Source organism: Epinephelus moara, chromosome 15 (genome assembly GCF_006386435.1).
Source record: "Epinephelus moara isolate mb chromosome 15, YSFRI_EMoa_1.0, whole genome shotgun sequence".
Classification (NCBI taxonomy): domain Eukaryota; kingdom Metazoa; phylum Chordata; class Actinopteri; order Perciformes; family Serranidae; genus Epinephelus; species Epinephelus moara.
Window position 1 is genome coordinate 15943098 of NC_065520.1, and position 24038 is coordinate 15967135.

At 42.4% G+C, this 24038-nt stretch overlaps 1 protein-coding gene across 1 annotated transcript; it reads right to left on the reverse strand.

The window, feature by feature from the left end:
- Positions 1 to 7441: 7441 nt before the first annotated feature.
- gyg2 (glycogenin 2) lies at positions 7442 to 22613 on the reverse strand. Its single transcript, XM_050063575.1, has 9 exons — positions 22343 to 22613; positions 20539 to 20677; positions 20275 to 20449; positions 17311 to 17473; positions 16718 to 16844; positions 15300 to 15468; positions 12956 to 13072; positions 11920 to 12051; positions 7442 to 9948 (listed from the first exon to the last, which is right to left on the reverse strand). Exons 1-9 carry the CDS (start codon positions 22347 to 22349, stop codon positions 9823 to 9825), a joined length of 1155 nt encoding a protein of 384 aa, XP_049919532.1. The 5' UTR covers positions 22350 to 22613; the 3' UTR covers positions 7442 to 9822.
- Positions 22614 to 24038: the final 1425 nt, after the last annotated feature.

The following is a 24038-nucleotide window of genomic DNA, read 5'->3' on the forward strand; positions in this document are numbered from 1 at the left end:
AGTGGGACAGAGAGGCTGAGTGGACTGGTTATAGTGGGACAGAGTGGGACAGAGACTGAGTGGACTGGTTATAGTGGGACAGAGAGGCTGAGTGGACTGGTTATAGTGGGACAGAGTGGGACAGAGACTGAGTGGACTGGTTATAGTGGGACAGAGTGGGACAGAGACTGATTGGACTGGTTACAGCAGTACTTGAGTAAGGTCTTGTTTGTTAAGCCCGGCTTTAACGTTAGAGGGTTCACCAGTGCTTCACTGGGATGTCTCATCTATCTTCCCCCCAAATGCTCTTTAGTTTTCTTCCTTCTGATGAAATCAACATTTTCCACTCAGAGCTGTAATCAGGCTGCAGTGATGCATGTTTTCCCCTGTGGCTGAGGACGCCTGGAAGCTAAAGCAGCCATGCCCACTGTGTCCTGATGCTGCAGTGTTGTGAAGCCGTCTGTGTGTGACCCACTACCTGCTGGATACACGTTCAGACGCTCACATCTTGTGCCCACCTGTTCCCCCGCATGTGTGGCTGTAGTTTCCTCTCATTACCCAAAGAGACACTCATCAGCATTAAGTCATGCCCCGATTTCGGATGTTTACGCTGCTCATAGGCACACTTTCTTTCCTGTGCTCATCTGCTCCGACTTCAGATGGTCTATTAAGGAAATTGACATCATGGGAAATTGAAAAAGTCGTCACTATTTAAGGGATTAGTCCTAATCAAGACATATCTCCTGCTCAGATGCAACCAAATGAAGAGAAGCTCCAGCGAGGGAGCCCACTGTGATCTGTGAATGACTGGAGATTTTCACATGGTGCTGCAGCTGATTGACGAATCAAAGACAGTGCGAGGGAGCTCTGGCTGTGGAGAATTTGTGTCCTACAGCAACACCATCAATACATCTGAACATCAAGGCCCTTCATGTCTGAGCAACAGAGAGAGTAAGTCTGAAGGAAAGTTGAAAGGACCGCTCCATCAGAAGGCTTCTTTCTTGAGCGCATGAGAACACGGTGTAGATTCCTGGGTAATGAAAGCAGCGCCGCGCTAACACCTCTCTTCCTCTGTGACTGCTGTGATGCTGACAACATTTTCATCAGGCTCAGATTTAAGTTGCGTGTGTGATATATGACTTGTTTTCGACACGAGCGCTGAGCTGTCTCGGTGAATGCTTGCGCTCGTAGTAAATCATGTGATCGTCAGTCTCGGCGAATGAGCTGCTAAATTGAAAAGAGGTGACGGAGAATTGCGTGGCCTTGATTGGTATTTTGTGGTCGGATCAGTTAATCTGCCAGGGAGTTTAATCTACTCACGTTCTACCAGTCACGTGAGAAGCGTCTTCACACCAACAAATACAGTATTCTCTTTATGACCGGGTATCAAACCTATGAACTTTCTAAATACCAACCAACACAGCATGTTCTAATCAGACACTGACTGATCTAAATCAGGAAAACTCGCTTAAAAATGTCCAAAATTACAGCATTATCTAGGACTTCTCCATAATAAAGGCCACCCTGTGTTTCACTAGCAGCAGCAGGATACGTTGGTCGATCGCCGGAGAATGCCGAACAATGCATTCTGCTTAGATTTATGTTCAACTTCGTCCCAACTTGATCTTGACGTCATACCAAAGTGGACATCAATAATCTTGCAAGACCGATGCCGCCACAGTTTGTATAGCCAGCCATTTAATAAATAAGCATCAAATCTGACAGGATGTGAGTGTTTCTGTGAGTTCCTGTACAGAAACTGTCGGGGAAGCTTCTGCTGCTAGTGACGGCCAAATGAAGCTTCATGAGCTATTTTCTTTATTTTTTGGGTCCACTCTGGCACTCTTTGTTCAACAAAGGGTTGAAACCAAACTGCATTGCCATCCCTTGAGCCTTTTTCATTACACCAAAAGCGCCATCTAGTGGGTTCGGCAAATACAACTGGTGGTTCATGAAGCTTCGTTTGGACATCACAAGTGTCTAGTTATAATGTATTTCAAGCAATGCTGGCCAAGGTTTACGTCAGCTCCAGTGATTATGAGAGGAACATTATCATTTATTCATGATTTTTGATGGATCCTACATTTCCCGTAATTCAACTTCTTTAATTGGACCCTCTCTTCCTGGTGAACACCCACTTTCCAAACTCCAACCCCCCCCCCCAGTTTATATTGCAGACCTTCTGTTATATACCTATAATTTCCATGCTCAAACTGATGACATCACAATGACATCATCTGGGTTATTCTTTCAGATTCACAAATGATGACATCATCTGGGTTATTCTTTCAGATTCACAAATGACATAACATGACCCTTTTCTAGTGATGGCCAAATGAAGCTTCATGAACCACCAGTTGCATTTGCTGAACCCACTAGATGGCGCTCTTGGTGTAATGAAAAAGCCTCAAGGGATGGCAATGCAGATTGGTCTCAACTAGCAATGGCCAAATGAAGCTTCATGAACCATTTCTTTATTTTTTGACTTCCTGTACAAACGGAAGGCTGCCGAAAACTGTCGGGAAACTCCTGCTGCTAGTGACGGTCAAATGAAGCTTCATGAGCTATTTCCTTTATTTTTTGGGTCCACTCTGGCACTCTTTGTTCAACAAAGGGTTGAAACCAAACTGCATTGTCATCCCTTGAGCCTTTACACCAAGAGCGCCATCTAGTGGGTTCAGCAAATACAACTGGGATTCATGAAGCTTCATTTGGACATCACTAGTGTCTAGTTATAATGTATTTCAAGCAATGCTGGCCAAGGATTACCTCAGTTCTAGTGCTCTGATTATGAGAGGAACATTATCATTTATTCATGATTTTTGATGGCGCTTTATGGTTTCATGTTTTTTAAGAACCTTTCCTGATCACATCTGTAGAAAGATGTCTATCAGAGCCTTAGAACTGTCATATAGTTTTCCTGTATTTCAGCCGCTGCTTTGTTTCAACTGTACAACAGAAACTTTCCAAAAGATTCTATCAGGTTCCCGCAGCTGTGCAGTAAACTTGGACCTTTGGATCATCCCCTACTCTGGGAATTAGTGCCTAAGTCTACAGACAGATGTGAACATGTCCGTTGACCCACACGTGGATGAATGTGGTTCACAGAATCGATATCTGTTTTACAAGTTCTGGACCCCAATAGCAGAAACACCAACTGTGAAATCCTGCTTTATGAGCTCTCTGAAAAATGTATCAAGCAAATCAAGAGGCGACAAATTGACCTGGAATGTTCCTGAAGACGCATCTGTCCACTAGATAGCAGAGTGCTTACTTGTCTAATTTTGGGAAACTGGTTTGGTTTGTGGCCCAGTTTCAATCAGCAGACTGTCACTGCGAGGATGAACTCCACCCGGCTGCTCCGCCCCATCAGGAGCCTTGAAGCAGCAGCAGACCAGAATCCCCTCCGCAGCTGACTGTCATTACTCTTGCAATCCCCAATTAGCCCGATCGCAGAAATTGCGGTTCATTAGAATCCGAAGCCGCCGGTTGAACCGCTGATCAAATTAGCTGAGGGCCTTTGAGCATGAATCAAAATAGTCATCTGATGACTCCCACACATGAGGAGCTGTTCAGAGCTGTTAACCCAGAAACATATGGAGGTGCTTAGGATTCTCTGACAGTTCACATTTCTTCCTCATCCACACTGCGTGTGTATCTGAAGGCAATCACAACACGGCTTAAATAACAGCTGGGGCTGACTGGCATGGACGTGAAGCCTACACCTGCACACACACACTCATTCTCTCCTTTCCTCTTTGCTCTCCCACACACGCCACAATCATCCCTGAATCACAAGCACTCCATCAAGCAGAAAGCTAGTGTACTCATAAAGCCACAGAGGAGTTCCAGATGGGGACATTATCAGGACTATTTGTTTATCTAAACACACTAAAAGATGTGGGAAAGGGGAAGACACCTTTGTGGAAAATAAAGAAGAAACAAGTGAAGGGGGAGAGACGGGGAATAGAACCCAGGTGCTTCACCGATCTGAACCAAACAGCTCGGAGCTACTGGTTATTGAACCAAGAATAGTTGAGCTTCATCCTCCTTGAGGTCTGCAGTGATGCGCTACACAGAGGTGGCATTTCTCAGAAGCAAACACACTGTCTAACCAAATAGACCGGCTCAGTGTGGTGAGATTCTTACTGGGGTCAGTGCTGGTTACGTAAGTAAGGCTGAAGGTATGCATTGGGAGATTACATCAAAACAAACTCACTTTTCTTTGCAGGGAAGTTGCTCTGGAGGTGGAAATTGCCATTGATTGTCGAGTTCAACTTCAGTGAGTAGAGTCTGCTGGAAACAAAACGTTAGCTGCATGTTATGTAGCTGAGGAGCAGCAGCACACCTGATATGAGTTCATCAGTGAAGTGTTCCCTGCTTGTCTCCTTAAAGGGAAAGGACAGCCCAAGCAGGAAGGTAAGAGGGCTGTCACACCACCCTCATTCAGCATTAACAAAGTTATGCCATAATCCACAGTGGAACAAGACAAACCTTTGAAGGAAGGGAGACCAACCTGTGCACCGCCTGGATCGACTGCAAGAAAGCCTACGACTCAGTGCCACACACGTGGATACTGGAATGCTTGGAAGTGTACACCATCAAAAGGCCTTCATCAAGAACTCAATGAGTTTGGCATCTGCCAAGGTGACGCACTGTCCCCGCTACTGTTCTAGGTGACTTAATTGCACACTATTCCGTTTGTCGTGCTAACCTCAATATTTGTTTTGTGTTTCATACCATAGGCCCACACATCTTTACCTTATAATTATCAGACTTTGATCCTCTGCCTGGCCCTCCCTGAGTCACGGCTATGCATTTATTTTAAAAGGTCAAGGCTGTTTAATGGTTCTGTGACATCAAACTATTATTAATAGTATTAAATAAGCAGGGGATTTAAATACAAAGTGGTAACCACTGTATGTGAACGCATGAATGGGTCAGACCTGAACTGAACTGTGATAAACCGGAGCTTCTGTGCTTTGATCAGCTGCTGTGAATACTATATATGTTAGCATGCTGGATAATTAGCTTTCCTAGATAGCCATATTAAATAAGTGGCACTGCAGGCTTTTCCATTAGCCTCCATTTCATTGAGAACACTTCTTTTAATGACAAAAACATCAGGCTTACTTTACTTTAATATCATTTTCCTTTGCTTGTTGTGACTCATGGTGCAGTTCAATAATTATTTAGCATGCCCTCCTTTGCTTCCCCTCAGCAGTTGGTAATTCTTTGCACTGTATATCATCGGAGTTGCAGGGTGAGGGATGAAACTCAAACCTGCCCGCGAGCAAAGCTAATCATTTTGGATGTTCCACTGAAGGGTAGATGTGTAGGTGAGTTTTTAAGGTAATGGAAGATTTCTCCTTAAGGACAAAATGCTGAGGGAGAGTCACAGAGGGTTTGCTAGAAGGTCACTCTGCCAATTTTACACGTCTAGACCAGCTTACAAGTCACTGTAGTGATGGCCAAATGAAGCTTCATGAACCTCCAGTTGTATTTGCTGAACCCACTAGATGGCGCTCTTGGTGTAATGAAAAAGGCTCAAGGGATGGCAATGCCAGAGTGGACCCAAAAAATAAAGACAATTCTTCATGAAGCTTCATTTGGACATCACTAGCAGCAGGAGTTTCCCGACAGTTTCCGGCAGCCTTCAGTCTTTACAAGAAGTCAAAAAATAAAGAAAATGGTTCATGAAGCTTCATTTGGCCATCGCTAGTTGAAATCAAACTGCATTGCCATCCCTTGAGCCTTTTTCATTACACCAAGAGCGCCATCTAGTGGGTTCAGCAAATACAACTGGTGGGTCACGAAGTTTCATTTGGCCATCGCTAGTTGAAATCAAACTGCATTGCCATCCCTTGAGCTTTTTTCATTACACCAAGAGCGCCATCTAGTGGGTTCAGCAAATACAACTGGTGGGGAGCGCCATCTAGTGGGTTCAGCAAATACAACTGGTGGGTCACGAAGCTTCATTTTGACATCACTAGTTGAAACCAAACTGTATTGCCGTCCCTTGAGCTTTTTTCATTACACCAAGAGCGCCATCTAGTGGGTTCAGCAAATACAACTGGTGGTTCACGAAGCTTCATTTGGACATCACTAGAAAAGGGTCATGTTATGTCATTTGTGAATCTGAAAGAATAACCCAGATGATGTCATTGTGATGTCATCAGTTTGAGCATGGAAACTATAGGTATATAAGAGAAGGTCTGCAATATAAACGGGAGGGGGTTTGATGTTCGGAAAGTGGGTGTTCACCAGGAAGAGAGGGTCAATTAAATAAGTTGAATTATGGGAAATGTAGGATACAGAATTTTTGGAGCTGAACATTTGTTTAAAAGGTCATCTTTGTCTCTGCTGCTTCAATTTTGACCGCTTTTTTTGTTTTTAAATCTCTCTGATGCGTCCATCGTCGATATGGAACTGCAATACTAAAGCATATACATTCAGTTATTATGCATATGTCGTAACTAATCTAACCCTTAGATGAAATAAGTTTCCTAAAGGCTACTCATTATTGGCCCAGTGAGTGAGATGAAGTTGGAGGCCCACATGGACACATCTGCCAGGAAGTGACCCACATCCAAAACCAGTTTTATTTGCTGGACCACAAACAGACCGCAGCAGACTTTACTTGACATTCCCAACTGCTTCATGATCATATATGCTTCTGATTATTGTGGCCTGTCACATTAGTTCATCAATATCAGTGTTTGCCGCATGTGTTGACACACTTCGTCAGTCCCAAGTCGTAATTACCACCAGGAGGCCGACATGAATGACAGTTCATATTTATGCTACATCACACACACCACACAAATGCAGGATTAGACTCCAGTCTGCCGGCTAATCATTTCAGGGAGTGATTTCACAGATTTATACACATTCAACCTGAGAGCCAACTTTGTTTGCTGGATAAAACCTGCAGATTGTTGGAGCCCCAAATGAAGATATTACTGTTCCCTCTGTTAGTTAAGGTGGGGCTAAAGGCGAAGCATCTGCGGGGACTGATCTCTGATTCTAATGAATGAGGCGGTCAAGCAAAAACCAAAAACTTATCCCAGATCGGTGCGCGCACTTTAATCTTGATGAATCTGAGTCAAGTGGGAGCCAGTCATCTGAGAGCAGCGATGTGCCAGGTTGCCTTTCAAAGCAATCATCATAAGGCCTTTTCACTGATAGCACAGCCCCGGCCCGAGCTCACCTCCCGCCATTTGCTTTGTATGCAGCACACTATCTTCCTTCGCTGTGTCACAATATTATGGGAGGAAAGCCTATGAAAATTACATGCGCCGTGTGCCCGGTGGATAAGGATCACACAGCATAGTGTTGACTGCAGTCAGACATCTATTAATCTGTGTTCCTGATTCTCTGATTTGCTGCCATGATGGAGGGAGTTCTGAGAGAAGAGCCACAGTGCCCCCTGGTGGAGGAGTCAACATCATGTCAAGAAGAGGAAGTGCATAAGTCTGTTTATTTGAGGGTTCTGTTTATCCATGTGAACTTGAACATGTGAAAACACGCACACAAAAAAAGGAAAAACAAAAAGAAAATTTTACATGTTTAACTGTCAACATGGATACACGGTTACACATCAGTTACTTTCTGGGAAATAATCAGGAAACCTGGGACTTCTTCCTTCTTCTACATTAGTGTTATCATGCACTATTTATTACTGCAGAGCACAAAATGTTAGATATTCCACAGCTTAAATATGACAGTATACTACAGCGTACAGAGGAAAAAGAAGCAATGTAACAGAGAGTCAGAGTTTGATAGTCAGTGCTGCATTGTCGGTGATATCAGCGTCAGACACAGACGCATGGAGGCACCCTTTGTGGTGGCATGATACACACTGGGTGGCAGTGGATTCGGAGGCAGTGGGCAACAACCCAACTCGTCAAAAATCGCCACTTTGTGAGTGGACGTCAGAGTCAGACATACACACAGATCAGCCAAAACATTGAAACCACTGACAGGTGAGGTGAATAACCTTGATCGTCTTGTTGAAGTGCAGTGTTCTGCTTGGAAATCTTCGTGTGGATACCACCTGACATGTTCCACCCACCTAAACACCGTTGCAGACCAAGTACCCCCCCTCATGGCAACCCCGAGGGATGGGACAAAGAGCTCAAGGTGTCGACTTTGCTTCAAAATACCCCAGATCCCCAGAACATTTGAGGTACGTGCACATACCCCAGAGGTACCCCCGATCCCCGGTGGGGACTCCTTGGACCAGACTTGGCTCTGACCTGTTAAGGCATGGACACTGGATCTCTGGAGGGTGTCCTTTGGTGTCTGGCACCAGATCTCCTGAGTCCTGTGGGTTGTGTGGTGGGGTACCAGCACATCCCACAGATGTTCGATCAGAGTGGGATCTGGGGAATTTGGAGGCCAGGTCTTGAGCTCATTGTCTCGTTCCTCGGGTCATTCCTGAATAGTTTTTGTGGTGTGGCATGACGCACTGAGATGCGGTGACTTAGACTGACAAAGCGGTAGTATTTGACAAGCTTGCAGTTTGGCTCGAATATAGAATTTGGGGATGGAGATTGAGATGATGACTGTTTGCTCCTGCTTCAGGTTAATGCAACGGAAGTGACCATCAGTTTGGAATTACTAGAATTAACAGATGTTAACTCTTATCAGTACATAAACAATAAAAGTGGATGGTAGAAATCTTGCCATGGAGCCAATGTGAAGACAAGACAAGCATTTACCTGGAGCACTTGTGTTTGCTTTAACGCTAACGTGGTTCATATTCAACGTATTCTTAATTGACAGTTTCACAAAATATGAGAGTTAAAGCCAGATGTGTCAAATGTTCCTGTGGTTTTATCATCTTTGAAATTATTTGGTCTCATCCGCCCTATTCCTCACCCCCATGTTACCTTATGTGACTTATGGGCGCAACTTCCGCTGCTGGACCGTAACCAGCGTTTTCCAATCAGCTAACTGTATGTTCTCGGGATTTCCTAGAGTGACTGGAAAATAAAACACGTGGCACAAACCATGATTTGTGATTTCTTACGACTCATAAACAGACAGTAACACATTTAATATAAATCAGTATTATCAGAGGGCTGCGTACGAAAATATAGTACAAATCATGTCTTTTGTTGAGTCAGTAAGGAACAGTTTATTTTATTTTTCAGTACAGGCTTTAAAATCTTACAGGAAGCAAACACCAGCCCCCTCCCGCCCTACTCAGACTTCCACCGCCTTAACTTCCATTGTGTTCCCGCCATGTTTCACCCTGACACTGCCAGGTGCCGGTAAACAATAACGACGACCAGCCATGTATCATGCCGATGTAAAAGGACGGCTTTTTCTGACGCCGGGAGTCACTGACCAAGCACTGGATTTCAGCGGCTTCAGAGTGAGACCTGGTTAGCATAACAGGTAGCAGAGCAGGTACCTTCGAAACAGAGCCGCCGTTGGTGATTAGCCACCAAGATTAGCCACTTGGACGAACCATAGAAAGTCGATGTAACGAACTACCTTACTGCAACATCCTCTATGTCACCAGAAGCTGCACCCATAATCATTTTTACAGTAGCGTCTTCAGGAATACGGTGGATAGGTTTTTATTGTTTGTAGAAAAATGTCGGTTTCAGTCACCAGCGCAGTCTCAATGTCCCCATGAGGGTGGTGTGGAACGGTGTACATCACTGTCAGTCCCAGTGCCTTGATACTACCACTAGGTGTCAGAAGTAGGGACTGTAAAGTAAAACAATCTGTCTTTTTGTCTGTCTGTAAACAGACACAAATGCCTAACAGTCAAATCCCGAAATTAGGCTGTTGTTACCACTGGGTCCAGATTAAACTTCCTGTGTGTGATTATTCCAGAAAGCGGTCCAGCATCCTCTGGATGTTGTGGAAGGCATCTCGGCCCAGGTAGTCCACCTGCCCAGCCTCCCACTGCCTGCGATGCTCCTGCCGCTCCGCCTCTAGGTCTGCTGCCCTCTGCCATGATGATGAAGAGGGAGAATAACAAATCAGTCTTCAAAGGCAGTTTATCACAAGAAACATCAGACTCTATTCAGGCTGAGTGGGAGTTGTAGTTTCATCTTTAAGCACAAACAGCAAGAGAAATAGAAAATCAGAGTCATTACTCTTTCATTGTTGAGTACTACTAGAATATTTTGTCCTGGAATTGGAACTTTTACATCAAAATGCAACCTGGGAGTTGTAGTTCACCAGTTTTTTTAACCAGAAAATGAAGCTGTTATGTCTCTCTCTTCACAGCCAGACTCCATTGAGAAAAACAACGATTTAACACAGCTGAACACAGGAGCTGCTGGTCTACCGCTGCCTCGATCAGCTTAGCTAGTGGGGGTTGCTGCGTGACTTTGGGGTTTGGAGTCACCAAAGTCACACAATAACACAAACCAACTAAGTGACTGAAGCAGTGGTAAACCAGCAGCTCCTGTGTTAGGCGAGCTAAAATTAATGTTTTGTCAATGGAGTCTGGTGGCTTTGAGGAGAGCTTAGATGGGAAGCCGATCCTTCTGACTTTGGGGTTTTGAGCACGTCGCTTTTTGATCCTTCAACGTCGGCGTTGGATTGTTCACCCACTAACAGGGACTGTGAGCTGGGTTGAAGCTTTTTGTAATCGTTATTTATGAGAATGAAGCTTTTTGTAACAGTTTTTAATGAGAATGAAGCTTTCTGAACAGTTGTTAATGCAAGTCAAGCTTTTTGTAATCGTTTTTGACACAAATGAAGCTTTTTGTAATCGTTTTTGACGTAAATGAAGCTTTTTGTAATCGTTTTTGACACAAATGAAGCTTTTTGTAATCGTTTTTGACACAAATGAAGCTTTTTGTAATTGTTTTTAATGCGAATGAAGCTTTCTGTAACAGTTGTTAATGCAAGTGAAGCTTTTTGTAATCGTTTTTGACGCAAATGAAGCTTTTTGTAATTGTTTTTTATTGAGAATTAAGCTTTTTGTAATTGTTTTTGATGCAAATGAAGGTTTTTGTAATTGTTTTAGATAAAAATTTTGATGCAAATGAAGGTTTTTGTAATTGTTTTAGATAAAAATTAAGCTTTTTGTAATTGTTTTTGATGCAAATGAAGGTTTTTGTAATTGTTTTAGATAAAAATTAAGCTTTTTGTAACAGTTGTTAATGCAAGTGAAGCTTTTTGTAATTGTTTTTAATGAGAATGAAGCTTTTTCTAACAGTTTTTAATGAGAATGAAACTTTTTGTAATCATTTTTAATGCAAATGAAGGTTTTTGTAAATGTTTTTAATGAGAATGAAGCTTTTTGTCATTGTTTATAATGAGATTGACGCTTTTTGTCATTGTTTTTAATGCAAATGAAGCTTTTTGTCATTGCTTTTAATGCAAATTAAGCTTTTTGTAATTGTTTTTATAAGAATGAATAAAAAGTAAAGTTGTAACAAGTTGTTTGGTTTTGGAGTAATTGTAATATTATTACAGAAATATCATGAGTGGTGCAGTGGTTAGCATTGTTGCATCGCAGCAAGAGGGAAAACCAAGCTCAACTCTATTTGCCAAAATGTGAACACAATCTTGCAGTACACTATTCAAGGTTGGGGACAACAGCATTATATTTTTTTGATTAACTTTTTTATTACCATTTAATTGAACTTAACCTTCTGACTTTGGGGTTTTGTGCACGTCGCTTTTTGATCCTTCAATGTCGGCGTTGGATTGTTCACCCACTAAAAGGGAACGTGAGCTGGGTTTTGACCGTCGTGACTCTGCTTTGTTTCCTGATTGGAAGGGCTGCCTGACGCAAAGGTAAAGTGTTGAAAATACTTTCGATGTACCCTACCATGAAACCAAAATTGATTTTTTTTGGTGGGACTTTTTGCGGTGGCTGACCCCCATCGACAGCAGTACATTGTATGACAACGTAAGGGGATGCATCTTGGAAAAGAGGTGAGAAAGGAAAGGTTTAAGTACAGGTTGTGTATCAGTGTCCGGGGCACAAGCGCTGTCCTCAAACCCATCTGCTTCAGTAGCTGTATGCTGGATCTTTGTCTCCTCAGATGTTCTTGACTCTTCCTTCAGCGGTGTGTGATCTGTATCGGGACACTGAAGACACCACAGTCATGTCACTTACAGTATTTTCGTAGCAACATCTAAAAACGTGAAATCATACATCATCAGATTTAAATACAACTCGGTTCTGCTTCATTCTCACTGCACAGCGCTTGATAACACCGTTGATGTATGTTTGTGGCTGTTGTCGTACCGCAGGGCGTGGGCCTGTTCACGCTAATCGTACAAGCTTGTTTAAACACAATGCATCACGTTGGAATGAATTAAACAAATGACAGCAATGCAATGAGCGGGCCTGTGGCAGATAATAGGCTCTGTGTCCCTGACTCCTTCTTTTTTTTCTGCTGGAGTCAAAAGCAGTCAAGCAGAAATGCTCATAAATTACCAGTCTCATCTACTGGAACTAACAAGAGGCACTTGAGCTGCCTAATAACCCACTATAATAATCACCGTGATGTATTATAAACACAAGTGGCTATGCTAATATGGTGATTCATTAAGCTAATTAATGGATTGATTGGTTAATATTTCTAATGACTACTTACTCAGCTGCACACAATATGTGCAACTTTAAATGGACTATTTGTTCAAGAGAGTTCTTTGAAGGAGGTTTTCAATCCTTTTGACGGAGCTAGCAGTTTCCACCTGCTTCCAGTCTTTGTGCTAAGCTAGGCTAACACACCCCGCACATATCTTTGCACTGGGTGCTCAGAGATTAAACACATTACCATTACTGTCATTAGAACGTGGAATTGATAGGTGATGTCCAAATGAAGCTTCATGAACACCTTGGCATCTGAGTCAGTGTTAATTGCAGCTTTAAGGATTATAACTCTGGACTCACGGTTTCAAATATAAAGATGTCGTATCCATAACAACATAATATCCAACAAGGACACAACATAAAACAGATCAGTTTGTTGGCATCTCAGCTTACTGTCTCTGGTTCAGGCGGTGAATGGAGCGTCTCAGAAGGGGGTGAAAAATGTGCAAGCAGTGAGTTGGAACTGTCCAAGTTTTCTCTAAATGGCATCTTGGCTTCTCGTTCTTGGATCTGCAAAACAAGGGAGGGATGTTGAGTGTTGGGACGCCGACCAATACCAGGGCTGGGCAGCCATGTGTCGCGTTTGGCTGCTGCTCTGCATGTTTATGTTGCAGCCAAAGTCTGCAGCAGCTTATGTGACTGATTAGCAAACCTTCAACTAAAGAGGGGGGAAGTCATCAGTGAAATGTTCTGCTCAAGTGTTTGGAGTGAAAACCTTCAGAGCATTCGCCAAACACGGCACATGGTTGACTTCCTGCACGACAACCCTGAGTGGCACTGCTGAACACTACATTTATAATCAGAGCCATTGTAAAGGATTCACCAGTTAGTGTCAGACAATTACAGTGGGATGACTGGTGACGCCTTATTTTATGGGTTGAGCTGAGGGCACAGAGGTTGGTTTTTGTCTTTTCCTAATGTAGGTATAATGTAATTATATTTCATTAATAATATCATTTACCATGTTTAAACATGCCCTTTGAGGCCCCAATCACACAAATAGCGTTTAAGCAGCTGGATACAGCTTTTTGTAACAGTTTTCACTGAGAATGAAGCTTTTTGGAATAGTTTTTGATGCAAATGAAGCTTTTTGTAATTGTTTTTGATGCAAATGAAGGTTTTTGTAATTGTTTTTGATGAAATGAAGCTTTTTGGAATAGTTTTTAATAAAAAAAAAATGAAGCTTTTTGTAACAGTTTTTGATGAGAATGAAGCTTTTTATAATTGTTTTTAATGAGAATGAAGCTTTTTTTAATGGCGTTTAATGAGAATGAAGGTTTTTGTTATAGTTTTGAATGAGAATGAAACTTTTTGTAATAGTTTCTAATGAGAATGAAGCTTTTTGTAATTGTTTTTAATGAGAATGAAACTTTTTGTAATAGTTTCTAATGAGAATGAAGCTTTTTGTTATAGTTTTGAATGAGAATGAAACTTTTTGTAATAGTTTCTAATGAGAATGAAGCTTTTTGTAATTGTTTTTAATGAGAATGAAGGTTTTTGTAATAGTTTCTAATGAGAACGAAGCTTTTTGTAATTGTTTTTAATAAGAATGAAGCTTTTTGTAATAGTTTCTAATGAGAATGAAGCTTTTTGTAATAGTTTCTAATGAGAACAAAGCTTTTTGTAATTGTTTTTTTTAATGAGAATGAAGCTTTTTGTAATTGTTTTAGATGAGAATGAAGCTTTTTGTAATAGTTTCTAATGAGAATGAAGCTTTTTGTAATTGTTTTTAATGATAATGAAGCTTTTTGAAATTGTTTTTAATGAGAATGAAGCTTTTTGTAATTGTTTTAAATGAGAACAAAACTTTTTGTAATTGTTTTTATTGAGAATTACGTTTTTTGTAATAGTTTCTAATGAGAACGAAGCTTTTTGTAATAGTTTCTAATGAGAACGAAGCTTTTTGTAATTGTTTTTTAATGAGAAATTGTTTTTATAAGAATGAATAAAAACATAATGTTGTAATGAGTTGGTCGGTTTTGGAGTAATTGTAATATTTATTTTAATTAATTAATTAGGAATTTAATTAGTGGTGGCACGGTGCTGCAGTGGTTAGCATTGTCGCCTCACAGCAAGAGGAAAAAAAAAGCTCAAATCTATTTGCCAAAATGTGAACACAATTGCAATCTCGCAGTACACTATTCAAGGTCAGGGACAACAGCATTATATTTTTGTGATTAACTTTTTTATTACCATTTAATTGAACTCAAGGCCTTTCCCTAACCCTTTAACCCCATGTGCGTTGTTGCCTGAACCTAACCACAAACAGCAGCGTGGACATGAACCTGAGGTTCTGGATCCACAGTCCACCATCCACCGACTACCTCCCTGTGAATGCAGCATGGCACATAAATGTAGTGTATGTCTCTGAGCACAATCCAGGCAGCAATTATGTTGTCACCACAACATAATTATGAATATAATTCAGCAAAATACACAAGGAATTTCTAGGAGACAGGGTTGCAGCAAAATAATACTTACAACAATAATAGTCATTATTAATGATTTAGCTTTAGTTAACCTGTGTGAGTCTGTTCATTATCTCGTTCTCATCCATGCCACATGAGCAAATGAGCAAAGTGCAGATAATGAGCAGACTTTTCTTTTCTTCACACACGTTCATTCGGACTGTTGGAGCATGTAACCGGTGTGAAACCTACTCCATCCTATGAAATGGCCTACTGTCCGACCAATCAGAGAGAAAAAATAAAGATTTCAGATCACAGAGATGCTGTACCTGTTGTGGTTTCTCTGGTGCAGGCGCTATTGTGTTACTGTGGTATTCCTTCCACCACAGAGACACAAACCGCTCCATGGTGTGTGAACTGCTGTCGCCCCTCTGACTGCTGGAGCTCCAAGGTTTCTCTGCTCCTGAGAAATGAACGATCTTTGCATTGTGGCCAAACCTGCAGGAACAAAACTGTAACTCCAGCAGAAGCCAGTCAATCCCCATTGACCACCATGTTAAACTGTCCAACTTTACAGCAGAAATAAACATGTTTACAGCCTGGTACCAAAATCAGTTGTGGTTTCTATAACTACTTTCATGACATCTGTGTGAGGGGTGAATTTTAAGTGCCCCATACAAATTCTATCCACCTTTTCCCTGAGGGTACTACTAAAGGAATGAATGCCTTTACTAACAAGCTACTTGTGAATCTGGTGGTTCTGGATTTGATGGACCTATATCACCTACCAGAGGGTAACTGTTCGAACAGGTGGTGGCCAGGATGTGCATTGTCTAGTGATGTCCAAATGAAGCTTCATGAAACACCAGTTGTATTTGCTGAACCCACTAGATGGCGCTCTTGGTGTAATGAAAAAGGCTCAAGGGATGGCAATGCAGTTTGGTTTTAACCCTTTGTTGAACAAAGAGTGCCAGAGTGGACCCAAAAAATAAAGACAATGGTTCATGAAGCTTCATTTGGCGATCACTAGTTAATGCATCTCATGATTGGTGTAAGTATGAGACAGAGACAAACTTTTCGGTGGAAATAAGTAGTGATGGCCAAATGAAGCTTCATGAACCACCAGTTGCATTTGCTGAACACACTAGATGGCGCTCTTGGTGTAATGAAAAAGGCTCAAGGGATGGCAATGCAGTTTGGTTTCAACTACCAATGGCCAAATGAAGCTTGATGAACCATTTTCTTTATTTTTTGGGTCCACTCTGGCACTCTTTGTTCCACAAAGGGTTGAAACCAAACTGCATTGCCATCCCTTGAGCCTTTTTCATTACACCAAGAGCGCCGTTTATGAAGAGAGGCTGGAGGTTTGTGTTCGGGCTGAAACGATTCCTCGAATAATTCGATTACTAAAAAGCGTCGAGGCAAAAATGTTTGATCCACCTGAAATAAAATCCAATAAATAATTATAATGTAACTTATGTCTCTTTTGTAGAGATATAGTCATGCCATTGATGGAAGAAAATTTGCAGGTACTCTGGTAAGCACAGTGTTGTTACATAAGCAATGGGCCAACTACAAAAATTAAACCTAAGTTACATGACTGACGGAGAAAACAGAGTAACAACTTTCGATCCTGGCTAGAGCAAACACAATTCACGTCTGGCGTCAGCCTGGACATGAGGCAACTGTACTCCCCAAATACAGACGTATGTAAACAGACAGGCACACACAGTGCAGACACACTCACTGTAGGAAAGCAGGGAGGTAGCTGTAGACGGTGCTGGCACTGAGGTTGTAGACAAATGGCAGGTGTTTGCTGATGTCCTCCACCGGCCAGCTGCTGAAGAAAGAGTTCAGCAGGCCCTGGTCTCCACCTGACAGCAACACATACAAGATATGAAAAGAGAAAGGTGTAAAACATGTATACCCGCCATGTCTACATGTCCATACATAATACATATATACATAGATACATAGATAAGACACTGTCTCATTGCTATTATGTTGCTAAGGCAAAGGCTTTGGTCCCTGTTTACTTCCTGTCAAGTACTGCATTAACAAACAACACAACAGGAAATGCAAAAGGACCCATTTGAAAGAGTCTGTATTGGGGATGCATAATATTGGAGTTTTTGCCGATATATAACAACTCATTTGACTTGATTATATCCATATATCCACTTTTGTCCCCACCCAAATTTAGTGATCATCAAGTCTCTTCAGTAGTGGAATTAACATCATATTATGCATCCATACTCGTACTCGAATACTTGTCAGTATTCAGAGCGTACAGAGTTCTCTGCCTGCTGGTCTGAACCCAGACACGTAGTCATGTGTTACCGTCAAAGCTGCCATGCTGCAAGGCGTGATCCAGGAGGCTTCTGTGGGTGTGGAGCGACGGTGTGAAGACAAACACGCCAGAGTTGAAGCAGTCGGGCCAGCCGGGATCGGGAGCTGCCGACAGCTCGGCTCTCTCAAACAGATCGTCCACGTTACTCAGAACCTGAGAAGGAAAAGTCTATTAGAGGTCAAACACATTCATTGGAAGCAGAAACTCTGTATGGGTTAGAGCAGGTGATGCATGTTAGAGGCATTTTAGACGCAACTGCCAAGAAAGAGATTGTGACACAAGACACAACTGTGAGGCAAGGGTATATTGGGTGCTGTTTAGCACACTGGAGACAGGCTGCTCGCCCAGCACCTGCTAATCTGTCAAATTTTACAAGTAGCCGAATTATCCACAGAGGTCTCTACCTCTCCAAAACAAACTGACCTGGTGGTTTCGTGTTAAAGAATTGGTGGTTTTTCCAACACTGAACGACACAGAGGGCCTTCTAACTTCAGTGGCCAACGCCGAAACGTGAAAGACCTTATCTTGTGCCAATGTTTGGTTTGTCCGTTCTGGGCGACTGTAGAAACATGGCAGTACAACACACGTATCGATGTTTGGTCATGGACTTTCCGCATCGAGATATGACGTGAAAGGTACCCTAGGTGTGTTGGTTGTTGACGTTCTAGGATGCTGTGTCAACTTCAGCCTGTTACATACATTGTCTGTTTTCTCAACTCTTCCATTTTCACAGGAAATGTACCGTTTGCATACAGTCTCTTTCAAAATAAAACTGTAGTTTGTTTCCTTCAACAACAAACGCACCTGGTTATGCTAACACACGTACATGGTTGGGTTTAGGAAAAAAGAACAGGAATCGGCTTTACAGGAGGATAACAGTATCAAAGGAAAGGAAGAAAGAAAGAACGAGAGGGGAAAGGTCTATGGATATGGGGAAATACCACAGTAAACATCACAGTACTGTTCACTAAGAATTATTAGTAGTGACACTGAGTTGCCCAAGACTAGCTTTGGCACCACGTGTGTGCACGAGTAGCTATATGTAGGTCAGTGCAGCTATGACCTTGAGACTGTTCATATCTGTTTACTGAGCTCAGCCTTCAAACACACTCCTGCGAGCATGTGAGCATGTTTACACTGACTAAGCAGAGGAAGAACAACATACTGTAGCATGTCTGCGAACATCCACGGGGGTTATCAGTTTCAATAGGAATATGATTGACTTCATTGGCCCACAGTTCACAGCAAAAAGAGACTAACAGTATGTTAACTGATAGATGTGACAGATAGTGACGTACAGTTGGCCCAGTGAGCCAGCATGTCCACGTGCTGTCGAGCGGTTTGTGCAATACCTGCTGTGGCTTTATTTAAACAGAGTCTATTCCTTTGAAGTGGGATCAAAGCTATGGTTTGAAATGTGTCATACGCACTCAGTGATTAAATGAAGGACTAATCTGTCTTGAAGGTAAACAGCGTATGTGTATTATTGTGGCTCTCACTTTGTTCCTGCTTGTTAGAAACATGAAACCTTCCTGGTTACTCTGTCCATCTGGAGTGAGACTTTTAGTGGCCCTTTCTATAAGGCGCCTACACACAGAGTTATAACATGTAGTTAACAGTCAGTGTTGGCTAACTCTAGTGATGTCCAAATGAAGCTTCATGAACCACCAGTTGTATTTGCTGAATTGGTGTAATGAAAAAAGCTCAAGGGATGGCAGTGCAGTTTGGTTTCAACCCTTTGTTGAGCAAAGAGTGCCAGAGTGGACCCAAAAAATAAAGAAAATGAAGCTTCATTTGGCCATTGCTAGTTGAAACCAAACTGCACTGTCATCCTTTGAGCCTTTGTCATTACACCAAGAGCGCCATCTAGTGGGTTCAGCAAATACAACTGGTGGTTCATGAAGCTTCATTTGGACATCACTAGCTAACTCCATTGGGTTAACGGCAATGGTGGAGCCAGTGGGTGGCCAGTGGAGGTGTTCCAGCACAGCCATCCGATTGCACGGCCCGTCCCCCAAGCAAATTAACGTTTTCTTGGGATGGTGAAGTATTTGGTTGGTCTAGGAGTATGATTCTTGCTTTGGGTGTGCGAGGTCCAAATTCTGGATGAGCCCACAGTGTTTAGAAGTAGCTGTGTAGGTTTATTGTAAGATTATTTTCTTGGCTTTTTGCCTTTATTGGATAGGACAGTTTAATGGTGTGTTCGTTTTGTACTCGGAGGTTGGAAATTCCCAGTTCCCAGTCGCAAGTTTAAACTCGAACGCACCCTGAGATCGGATTTCCAGCTTGGAAACTCAGAGGAACCGCATCAACCCCGACTTACGAATTCAAGATGGCTGCTGGTCACACACATAGTGAGTAAACACTCTGCTAAAGTACTGTTTATAGCAATTTTATCTTATTTGTTTTACATTAGGTCAGCCTCATCTGCGGCTTTCATCAGTTGGAGTGCATGATGGTTTTGAAGCTGTCTATATTCCGAAAGTGCGAGGGCAACAAAGGCTTTCTTGCGGGCATCCATGTTTTTTTCCGACTTGTCCGTCATAGTCAACTAGAATGCAAAAACTGTTGTCAACTCGGAGGTGACGTCATTCCCACTTCCGACTTCCGACCTCCGAGTACAAAACGAACGCAGCATAAACATGAAAGGGGGAGCAAGAGAGAGGGGATGGCATGCAGCAAAGGCCTTCGTATATGGCGCTCATGCTCTACCCACGAAACTGCTGGGTGCCCAAAAGCTGGATAGTTTAAGTAGTGTGATATGTTTATCAAGTGTGATGTAAAACAGCAACACGCCCTTGTGCTGTAGGTCTAAAGCCTTTGGGAAAGCAATCATTTTAACTTAAAATGTCTGGTAAACAGGAGATCCTGGATTCAAATCCCAACAGTACCTTGTGCTTGTAAGAAGTCACACTAACATAGGGCGGCAGTATCTGTATGTTCAGAAGACTCACGAGTGTGTCCGCATCCAGGAAGACACATTTGCTGTACTGGGTCAGAGTCCAGCAGTGAATCTTGGTGAAGGTGATGCCAAGCTCAGGACGTCCCAGCAAGGCCAGGTGGAGACGGTCCTCACTGTCCATCACATCCACTGTGATGACCTCATCAAACACATACTTCAGGGCAAGCCTGGTGAAATGTAAAGATGGAAATAGTTAAGAGCACAGACACAGACAGCACTCAGGGGACATGTTGGAGAAAAGAAAACGATCACCCACCTTGACTGTTCGGAGACGTTGGGGGTGACCATAATGATGATGCTGCGCGTTGTCCCGTGAGACCGCAAACTTCTGGCCACCACTGTAGCTCCCATGCAGTATGAGTCCGTGGTGGCCAGGGTGACGAAGGCCTCACCAGCTGGAGAATGGTCACATGACAGGATTAGACCGATAAGCTGCACTGATATCACTGTCTACCTCAGCTCTGACTGACTGGATGATGGACCATTAAAACTTGGGAAGTGTTTGCCTGGTTCTAGTGCTTGAAACGGAAATGGAGTGAGCTCACAATTCTGTCTGGTATCAGGAAAAAGAAATGCCTTAGCTAATAAAGACTTCAGGATTGTGTAAATAGGTTGCTAGGAAATGTCTATAGCCTTTTCATGTGTGAATTATGACGACATCTGTCAAGATTTTTTTCCCCCAAACAGCAGTTTTTCTTTTGAAAGAACATGTATATAACATATTCGTTCGGGTGGACAGCATGGTTTCAGCTAGCAATGGCCAAATGAAGCTTCATGAACCATTTTCTTTATTTTTTGGGTCCACTCTGGCACTCTTTGTTCAACAAAGGGTTGAAACCAAACTGCATTGCCATCCCTTGAGTCTTTGAGCGCCATTTAGTGGGTTCGGCAAATACAACTGGTGGTTCATGAAGCTTCATTTGGACATCACTACCATGTTGTACAGCTAATTTTTTCATATCAAACCATGAGTAGAACTTACAACAACAATAATGATGGCACCAATATTTATTTTTAGCAGTGCAGTGATGAAAGTTGTCGGTTACACCTTTAGTCCATTAAACCTTGAATGGTGCTGCACTCCACCACAGGGGCCCGGCCCCCTTCCAGTTCGGCAACAATTGGTTTGTTGTATCAGAGCTTTCATGCAACACCAGTTGTTTAACCATTTTGAAGTTCCAGTAGACGTGATGATGAGCATGCCAGTGCGAGTTATCACCTTCATCAGTGACCATAGCGACACTACTTTAGTCTTAATGAGGTGGAATGGGACACAATTCAGAATTCAGGCTTGATTTCTATCTGACTTAATTATAATGCATTTGAGTCTGTGTCCTGGCCCGTGCAGAAAAGATGCAGTTCAGTCTTTGCTGCATGGCACTTCTGTGGCCATTCCCACAAAAGAAGAAAAAAAAAAACCTCTTAATAATAAAAGTAGTGCTCAAAAGCCCACATTTGTCCAAACCTTAATGTGTTAACATGAAACCAAGTGTCTTGAACTACATTTACGAACACATTTTGCTGTTTAAAAAATCCCACTCCCACTGCAACCCTCTTTATGTAATGACATTTTCACACAAAAGGCCACTAATGGTTCTTCTGTTACCATTAGGGTTTTACCATAAGGGTGAAACTAGTTTCATGTGGAATATGAAGTGTGTAGACGTGACAGGCGTGTCAGAGTTTCATTTTCTTGGCCTGTGCCCTGTGGTCAGATGCAGAGGCTTGTAACCTTTGTCCACAGCCATCTCTGGGCTGCGTGTAGTGTTCAATTTCAATTGGCACAGTGTTTGGGCAGAGAGTGCAGGAGCGCAGAGTTTATTTCGAGTCAAACTGGGTCACTTCAGTGTGCTCCGTGCAAGTTAACTACTCAGGGAAGACCTGAGAGAATTACAATTCTGTTCCCAAGTTCTTCCCAAAGTTGCAAGGCTTGTCTTTAATCTATTTAAACTTACTTAACCCGTGTAGAGAACTAGCTAACTGACACAGCTTTTACTGCTCAAAGTTTGATCGGATACATTCTCAAATGTAGATCATTTACATGAAATGATGTCACCTACCTGACATTTTGTGATGTATCAATTGCTCTGCAAATCCAGTTAATGTATCCACAAAGGAGACCTGCTTCACCTTAACACAAAGAGCCTCTCACGGAGACTTCTAGGAAGAGTCAAGCTGACCCACGGGACAGTCACATCTTTGTGCCAGCTGCTCCTGGACAGATGAATTACTATCCAACGATGAAGTCACATCCCATTCTGCATTTGGAGTAAAGAGTGGAGCAGAGTCCCTCTGTGTGTGTGTTTACACATCTGTTGCTTCAACTGGTCATTCAACTAGTAGATAGTGAGCTTTGCCACGTGTTATGCAACAATGTCGACCTTCACAGCATGCCCTCCCATCCCTCCACTCCTCAGTGGTCCAGTAATCATTCCACAGAGGTGTTGTTGTCAGCCAGATCACTGAGGAGCTTCCGGTCTGGCGTCACAGCGCTAAATCCAACTTATATTGCATTGGTAATAAACAATATGACAATGTGATATAATATAATGTCATAAACTAATGGACAATGGAGCCATCAGTGTCTCACAGGCTGAGTGCAATTTACTGCTGGGCCCAGGTCAGTGTCGGCAACATGAAGGAGATCACTTTTCAGCAGAGGTGGGAGGTCAGAGAGCAGTGCATGCTGTTTGTTTACTTCAAAGTTCATGTGTTTTTTGAGGTGATAAGAGGAGACTCAAGAAAACTAAAACTGCACCAATATGACAACATTTTGGATTTGAAGCAAAAGAAAGAGGTGTCCTAACTGACTGTGCTGCTGGCAGACAATACCTTCTTATTTATTCATTATAAGGATGCCATTAGACTGTAGCATCATTATATACCGCCTTAAAAACTACGTTGGAATTAAGGACAGTGCTCTTGCTTGGTTTCGCTCCTATCCCTCCAAAAGATCTTACTGTGTTGTTGGGAGGATACTCCTCATCCCAAGCCCCCCTCTCTTGTGGTGTTCCCCAGGGGTCAATTCTGGGTCCTCTTCTGTTTTCTATTAATATGTTTCCTATGACTGAGATAATCCGTAATTATAATATTAATTTGCATAGTTATGCAGACGACACTCAACTTTATGTTCCAGTGACTCATGTTATGGCTTTTCTCTTGGATATTAAGTGTTGGATGTCACAAAACTTCCTCTGGCTCAATGAATCCAAATCTGAGGTCCTTTTTCTTGGACCCCTAAAACCTGTGACTTAAAAAAGAACCTTGGGAAGCTGTCCTCCAATGTAAAGCATTCTGCCCACAATTTGGGTGTCATCTTTAACTTTGAGCTCTGTTTCAACATACAAATAACCAAGGTCATGCAATCGTCTTTTCCTCGGATTAGAAACATTGCATTTTTTATCTCAAGCAGACCTTGATAAAGTCATCCATGCTTTCATCTCGTCTCGTCTGGATTGTTATTTCCTGTATTCAGGGCTCAGTTAAAAGCCCATTTCTTGTTTCCAGCTCAATCAGAACTCGACTTCCAGACTTTTAATTAATTCCAATAGACACGACCACATCAAGACCATCCTTGCAACGCTACACTGGCCACCTGTTAGAATTGATCTTAAACTTTTACTAATTACTCTTAAGTCCAACATGGCCTTGCTCCTGCATACATTATAGATTTAATCACACTCTATGAGCCGAGCACTCTTCAGGTAGGACCCTCCTAACTGTTCCCATAGCCCAAAGCGTTACAAAAGGAAACCA